This window comes from Cebus imitator, unplaced genomic scaffold (assembly GCF_001604975.1).
Source record: "Cebus imitator isolate Cc_AM_T3 unplaced genomic scaffold, Cebus_imitator-1.0 Scaffold214, whole genome shotgun sequence".
NCBI classification, from domain to species: Eukaryota; Metazoa; Chordata; class Mammalia; order Primates; family Cebidae; genus Cebus; species Cebus imitator.
Genome location: NW_016107529.1, coordinates 3,224,764 through 3,232,943, shown reverse-complemented (window position 1 = coordinate 3,232,943; position 8,180 = coordinate 3,224,764). Strand labels below are relative to the sequence as shown.

The 8,180-nt window shown below is 41.1% G+C and overlaps 1 protein-coding gene across 1 annotated transcript in view; it reads left to right on the top strand.

Moving 5' to 3' along the window:
• Nucleotides 1–8,180, top strand: part of TUT4 (terminal uridylyl transferase 4) — a 136,337-nt gene that overhangs the window by 116,496 nt on the left and 11,661 nt on the right. The window contains exons 26-28 of the mRNA XM_017548794.2: nucleotides 1,556–1,671; nucleotides 2,890–3,107; nucleotides 5,250–5,385. Coding sequence (XP_017404283.2) covers nucleotides 1,556–1,671; nucleotides 2,890–3,107; nucleotides 5,250–5,385 — 470 coding nt within the window. The remainder of the gene's footprint in view (nucleotides 1–1,555; nucleotides 1,672–2,889; nucleotides 3,108–5,249; nucleotides 5,386–8,180) is intronic.

Genomic DNA, 8,180 nt, shown 5'->3' with positions numbered 1-8,180 from the left:
TGAGATGGAATTTTGCTCCTGTTGCCCAGGCTGGAGTACAATGTCACAATCTCAGCTCACCACAACCTCCACCTCCCGGGTTCAAGCAATTCTCCTGCATCAGCCTCCTGAGTACCTGAGATTACAGGCATGTGGCACCACGCCTGGCTAATTTTGCATGTTTCATAGAGACGGGGTTTCTCCATGTTGGTCAGGCTGGTCTGGAACTCCCGACCTCAGGTGATTCCTCCGTCTTGGCCTCCCAAAGTGCTGGGATTACAGGCGTGAGCCACTTCACCCAGCAGTTCAGTCATATTTCACATAAACCAGAGAATTGCTTGTTGTTGTTGTTATTTACTTATTTATTTTTATATTTTAGTGACAGGGTTTTGATACTTTGTCGAGGCTGGAGTGCAGTGGCTGTTATAGGCATAGTCATTATGCACTACAGCCTCAAATTCCTGACCTCGAGTGATCCTCCCATATCAGCCTCCTGAGTAGCTGGGTCTATAGGCTTTTGTTTTGTTTTGTTTTTTGAGATGGAGTCTCTCTCCGTTGCCAAGGCTGGGGTGCAGTGACATGATCTGGCTCACTGCAACCTCCACCTCCTGGATTCAAGCAACTCTCCTGTCTCTTTCTTCTGGAGCTAGGATTAAAGGCACACACCACCATGCTCAGCTAATTTTTGTGGTTGTTTTCTTTTTCTTTTTTTTTTTTTTTTTTGAGACAGAATCTCACTCTGTCACCCAGGCTAGAGTGCAGCGGTATGATTTTGGCTCGCTGCAGCCTCTGCAACCTGGGTTCAAGCAATTCTCCTGCCTCTGCCTCCTGAGTAGCTGGGATTACAGGCACCTGCCACTGCACCTGGCTGATTTTTGTAGTTTTAGTAGAGACAGGGTTTCACCATTTTGCCCAGGCTGGTCCTGAACTTCTGAGCTCAGCCTTGCAAAGCTCTGGGATTACAGGCGTGAGCCACTGCCTCCGGCCTAATTTTTATGTTTTTAGCAGAGATAGGGTTTCACCATGTTGGCCAGGCTGGTCTCAAACTCCTATTCTCAGGTGATCCCTCTGCCTTGGCCTCCCAAAGTGCTGGGATTACAGGCATGAGTCACTGGGCTGAGCCTACAGGCAGTTTTGTACAGAGAATTCCTTTCCAAAAGTAACCCAATGTAGCAGAAAGCATGAGTTTTGTAGTGAGATAGACTTAGCTCTAAATCTTTTATCTGAGACTTAACTTTTTTTTTTTTAAACTATGGGTAAATTACTTGAACTTCTTAATCTTAGGTTTCCCATCTGTAAAGTGAGGGTGAAAATAGTATCTACTTTATTGAGATTTTTCTTATTCATCTGTAGCTTCTTTGTATAATGCCATACGAATGTAATTTGGTTAGTACTGTTAGCAACTGTGATGATGATTGTGAATCTTATTTTCATATCATGGTTTTAGTTACAAACTATTTGTTGCTGTTTATTTTCTTTGTAAAAATAAACCATGTTTTCATCTTGGTCTTCTTTCCAATTGAATTTAAAAGATTTTATAGTGATTCTTCCTAGTGAAACTGCATTTTCTCCCTAGGAGTACTTCTTTGATTCCAGAGTATTAACAGATGGAGAACTCGCTCCCAATGATAGATGTTGCCGTGTGTGTGGAAAAATAGGCCACTACATGAAAGACTGCCCTAAAAGGAAAAGGTTGGCAAGTGAATATATATAAACATTTTGAGGAAAATAAATCAGAGGCCAATTTGTAGCTATAATTATGCTCAGAAATGTTTAAGTGAGAAAGTTCAGGATATTAAATTTTACCTAAGGTTAAATGTTCATTTGAGTGGAATTTTGTAATATGGTAAGATTTATGTATGGTATAATAATATCTTCTAACATTCATTTGTTCATTTATTTATTAATCTCAGGTGTGTGTTTTGTTTTTTTTGAGACATGGTCTCAATGCTGTCACCCAGGCTGGAATACAGTGGTGCAGTCTCGGCTCACTGTACCCTCTGCCTCCTGGGTTCAAGCGATTCCCCTGCCTCAGCCTCCCACGTAGCTGGAATTACAGGCACACACCACCACGCCTGGCTAGTTTTTTGTATCTTTAGTAGAGACGGGGTTTCACTGATGTTGACCAGGCTGGTCTCGAACTCCTGACCTCATGATCCACCCATCTTGGCCTTCCAAAGTGTTGGGATTACAGGCCTGAGCCACCATGCCCAGCCAGTTTTTTTTTTTTTTTAAATTGAAGAAGCATTTCTTGACACTTACTATTTGTTGGAAACTGCTAGAAGCCAAGAAATAAAAGTGACCAAGATACTGGGTTCTTGCTGAGAATCTCAGTCATGCAGACCAATAATTAAAATACAATTAATGGAATTCTTGAGGTATATGCTGTGTTATGCTTAAAGATCTTAGGGAATGTACATCTATGTACCTCCTCAAAAATATATCTATGAATTATAGTATAGGTTCTGTATACTACGGTAGGTCAGGAAGGTCTGTTTCTTTTGTCATCAAGTCTGGCCTAATATGAAAACTTGGAAGTTTTGAAACAGAACAAACTTCCAGTTTCCATCATTGCAATTTACTGACTATTAAATTTAGTCAAGACACTTACCTTTTCTTAGCCTCAGTTTCTCTTTAAAACTTGAGGTAATAAATATCAACCTCTAAGGATTGTTAAAGGTTTAAAATTTGATATTTAAAAAAACTTTAACATAATGTTGTTTTACAAAACTACTGGAAAACCCAGTTTCTGCCAAATGAGCAGGTATGCCATAAATGTTTGTTCCCTTGCCTCTAAAAAGATGCATGAAATGATGGGCATGTTAATCTTTTTGATATTGTGAGAGTCCTGCATTGTCTGTGACTTACTTAATTTACAAGTCCCTAGCCCCACATTATTGGTATCAGCAGTTTACTGTTTAGACTAAAGAAGAAAGACAGTGAAGAAGAGAAGGAAGGGAATGAAGAAGAGAAAGACTCCCGAGACACTGACCCCCGAGACCTCCACGACACTCGAGACTTTAGAGACCCCAGAGACCTCAGATGTTTTATATGTGGAGATGCTGGACATGTACGAAGGGAGTGCCCAGAAGTCAAGCTGGCCCGTCAGAGGAATAGCAGTGTGGCAGGTAAATAGAAAAGGCCAAACAGTTTCTGATAAAAATGAAGTCATATATTTTGATGTCATGCTAAAGGATCCTAATTCCTCTCTATTGCAAACCTAGTTGTATGACTTTGGACCACCGCGCCTGGCTAATTTTTGCATACTTCTTTAGTACAGATGGGGTTTCACCATGTTGGTCAGGCTGGTCTCAAACTCCTGACTTTGTGATTTGCCTGCCTTGGCCTCCCAAAGTGGTGGGATTACAGGCGTGAGCTACCACGCCCTTATAATTTCTTTTTTTTTTTTTTGAGACGGAGTCTCGCTCTTGTTACCCAGGCTGGAGTGCAATGGCGCGATCTCGGCTCACCGCAACCTCCGCCTCCTGAGTTCAGGCAATTCTCCTGCCTCAGCCTCCTGAGTAGCTGGGATTACAGGCACGCACCACCATGCCCAGCTGATTTTTTGTATTTTTAGTAGAAACGGAGTTTCACCATGTTGACCAGGATGGTCTCGATCTCTTGACCTCGTGATCCACCCGCCTCGGCCTCCCAAAGTGCTGGGATTACAGGCTTGAGCCACTGCGCCCGGCCTATAATTTCTTAAAGAGATAAAATTTATTTGTTTTTATTTTTTTATTATTATTTTTTTGCTGCTACCATTTGCCAACTCACTGAGCATAAAGAGATAAAATTTAGACAGTGAAGCTTTTACTTTGAATAGTACTTGGATAAGTTTATTTTCAAGATCCCCACAGTCTTGTTGTATTCAGTTTTATCTCCCTGTAAGTATACTTTGGATTTATTTTTTTATTTTTTTGGAGGTAGAGTTTCCTTCTTGTTACCCATGCTGGAGTGCAGTGACGCAATCTTGGCTCATTGCAACCTCCACCTCTTGAGTTCGAGTGATTCTCCTGCCTCAGTCTCCTGAATAGCCGGGATTACAGGCGCCTGCCACCACGCTGGGCTAATTTTTGTACTTTTAGTAGAGACAGGGTTTCACCATGTTGGCCAGGCTGGTCTCCAGCTCCTAACCTCAGATGATCCACCCGTCTCAGCCTCCCAAAGTGCTGGGATTACAGTTGTGAGCCATCATGCCTGGCCTAATTTTTGGATTTGAGTCAGACTCTTCATCTGTTTTTCTTGCTATCAGTATACCATTCTTTTTGAGACAGAGTTTCACTCTTGTTACCCAGGTTGGAGTGCAATGGCGCGATCTCGGCTCACCGCAACCTCTGCCTCCTGGGTTTAGGCAATTCTCCTGCCTCAGCCTCCTGAGTAGCTGGGATTACAGGCACGAGCCACCATGCCCAGCTAATGTTTTGTATTTTTAGTAGAGACGGGGTTTCACCATGTTGACCAGGATGGTCTCGATCTCTTGACCTCGTGATCTACCCGCCTCGGCCTCCCAAAGTGCTGGGATTACAGGCTTGAGCCACCGTGCCCGGCTGGTATACCATTCTTTACAAGAGATTTTGTTTTCCTAGAGACGTATTGGAGAAATTATATTTTTTCCCACTGCTGCTATGAGAGAGGGATATCTGTTCATGTTATATTTCACAAAGAATTTTGAGAATTAAATAGTAACCCAAGGAAGAGTTTATTGAAAGAAAAAAGCGAACGTTTTAGAAGTGGTGATTTCCAGTTGCTCAGGTTTTTATTGCAGAAAGATTTTGTGTGTGTGTGTGTGTGTGTGTGTGTGTGTGTGTGTGTGTGTGTGAGAGAGAGAGAGAGAGAGGGTGGGAGGGGGGAGACAGACAGACAGGGTCTTGCTTTTGTTGCCCAGGATGGAGTGCAGTGGTATGATCATAGCTCATTGCAGCTTTGACCTCACGGACTCAAGTGAGCTCCCCACCTCAGCCTCCCAAAGTAACAGGATTACAGATACAAGCCACTGCAGCCAGCCAGAAATTATTTCTCAAATAAATCTGTTGTTCCTTTTGAAAAGCAAAATGGCATTTATTCTTGTGTTTAGGATCAGTGTATTTTTTTCTTGATTTGCTAGATTGAAAAATGGCTTTTAAAAGTAGTTCAGTTGCTACAAGTCCTTCACTAATATACTCGTAGTTTAAAAGTCTAAACTCCCTTCTGCAAAAGAAGGGAGTTTACTTATTGTCATTTCTCTGCTACTTTCCTTATCTCTTGATTTTCTTTGTGATGCCTTCTCTTAGCAGCCCAGCTGGTCCGCAACCTTGTAAATGCTCAACAGGTGGCTGGTTCAGCTCAGCAGCAGGGTGATCAGTCCATAAGGACTAGACAGTCCTCAGAATGTGTAAGTACTCTGTCTGTCAATGTGTTAGTCTTTGAGTGATAGTGTTTTCTCTCAGGCTGGCAAATAGAATCTTCCAGGTTACATCGTGCTTTGTATAAATGTCCTTGCTAGGCACATAGATGGAATGGGTATTCCTTTTGGAATAATGTAGATCTGGGTTCCTGTCTATATACAAGCTACTTAATTTACATGAGCCTACTCTTCAATTGTAAAATAACTACCTAATAAGATGGATTAAAAATAAGATAATAACTTTGAGGTTTCAGACTTTGCTTAATGGAAAGATATCAGTACGATTAATAAAAATAGACATAAAAATTGAGATGTTATAGGCATTTAGTGTTGTTAAGGCAGTATATACATGGCATTTTGCTTATGTGAAACTTGTGTCTTCTCATAGCTTGACATATTGATACCCAGTGAAATACACCCTGTAAAAAAACAATATTGAATGAGAATTAAGACTCATAAGTTTATTTTATTTATTTTTTCCTTTTGTTGAGATAGAGTCTCATTCTGTCACCTAGGCTAGAGTGCAGTGGTGCGATCTTGGCTCACTGCAACCTCCTTACCCCTGGGATCATACAATTTTATCTCCATCTCCTGAGTAGCTGGGAGTCTAGGTGATGCCACCACAGCTAGCTAATTTTTGTATTTTTAGTAGACACGGGTTTTACCATATTGATCAGGCTAGTCTTGAACTCCTGACCTCAGGGGATCCACCTGCCTTAGCCCCCCACAGTGCTGGGATTACAGATGTGAGACATTGTGGCCAGCCCACACATAAGTTTAATATTAAGTTTGCTGAGCTGCTTTTAACCTTTGTGTAAGTCTGCATTCACCTTGTACTTCTTAAATTAATTAATAATTACTCTAAATAACACTCTAAATCTGACATAATGTTCAGCGCTTTACACTTAGCAAATTTAATCTTTCGAGTGGCCATGTGAGGTAATGGTATTAGGTATTAGTGTAATCAAATTTTATATATTGGGAAACTGAGAAAAAGAGATTATACAATCAAACCGAGGTCTTTCTGGTTTCAAATCTGTTAATCGTTTAACATGCTAATTCTAATATGATTTGTGTCTTAGAAAAAACTCTTAGAGTATTTGAAGAGTATTAGGGAGAATCTTTGGAAAATATTTAGGAAATTTTCCACCCTCACCTTACACACTTGAATACCTATTATGTGCCTGATGCTTTCATAAACAACAATCACATTTAATGTAGTTAACGTTTGTTGAGTGTAAACTATGTGCTATACATACATTCATTCTTTGTGATTATATTTCAAAACTATGGAAAATAATAAATATCATTGTCAGGCTTTAACAGTTTTTAACATTGTTATTTTAGCTTAATTAAGAAGCTACCCTCCGTTGAAACCCCTGAACATTCTTCTTCAATCCCGTTCCTATCTTAAAACCTCAAAATCTCAAAAGCTGAGGCAAATTCTGATTATACTTTTATAGGTAAAGGAACCGAGTTTTAAGTTTCGAGCCTGAGGTCAATAGACACCTGGAATCAGAACATGAACCCTCAGGCTCTCTGTAACCAAAATTTATGCTCTAACCATTTTTCTGTGCTGCCCTAATTTTCATTTTCTGCCTCTAGTCCTCACATTTTTCTCGTCTTTGCTTTTGGAAAGAGTATCTAATGGACATTGCTATTCTGATGTCTAATAATTAGCACCTGAACATGTCTAAAATGTAGTTAATCTTTCCTTCCAACCCGCAGGTCTTGCCTCTTTTTCCTGTGTTTTATATCTCATTGAATGATCTATTTTCTATCTCATTTCCAAAACTTTTCCCACTCCTTCAACCTCTATATCCAGTCACTAAGTCTTATTGTTTCTGCCTTTTAAAAAGCTGAATGTGGTGCCTCACTCCTGTAATCCCAGCACTTTGGGAGGCCTAGGTGGGCAGATCACCTGAGGTGAGGAATTGAGACCAGCCTGAATAACATGGTGAAACCCCATCTCTACTAAAAATACAAAAAATTAGTTGGACGTGGTGGGACAACCTGTAATTTTAGCTACTTGGGGGACTGAGACAGGAGAATTGCCTGAACCTGGGAGTTGGAGATTGCAGTGAGCCAAGATTGCACCACTGCACTCCAGCCTGGGCAACACAGCGAGACTCTGTCTCAAAAAAAAAAAAAAAGTATCTTAACAGCCATTTGCTTCCCTCTATCCCTGTTTATATTTCCTTAGCCTAGACTACTGTCATCTCAGGACTGCTATATATAGCATCCTCCTAATCAGTCTCAGCAGCCTTTTAGTTTTATTTATTTATTTATTTATTCATACATTTATTTTTGAGACAGGGTCTTGCTCTGTTGCCCAGGCTGGAGTGTGGTAGCACAATCACAGCTCACTGCAGTCTCGACCTCCCAGGCTCAGGTGATTCTCCCATGTCAGCCGCCAGAGTAGCTGGGACTGCAGACATGTATCACCACATTTGGCTGATTTTTTATTTCTTGTAAAGATGCAATTTCGACATGTTGCCCTGGCTGGTCTCAAAATCCTGAGCTCAAGGGATCCGCCTACCTCAGCCTCCCAAAGTGCTAGGATTATAGGCTTGAGCCACTGTGCCAAGCCTGTCTTTCATCGGCCTTAAAAAAAAATTCTCTATTTTATTCTTACTAAACCACAATAATCTTTCTAAAGTGCATTTTGACTATGTTCCTGACCTGTTTAAAACCCTTCAGTGAGGCCGGGCGCGGTGGCTCAAGCCTGTAATCCCAGCACTTTGGGAGGCCGAGGCGGGTGGATCACGAGGTCAAGAGATCGAGACCATCCTGGTCAACATGGTGAAACCCCGTCTCT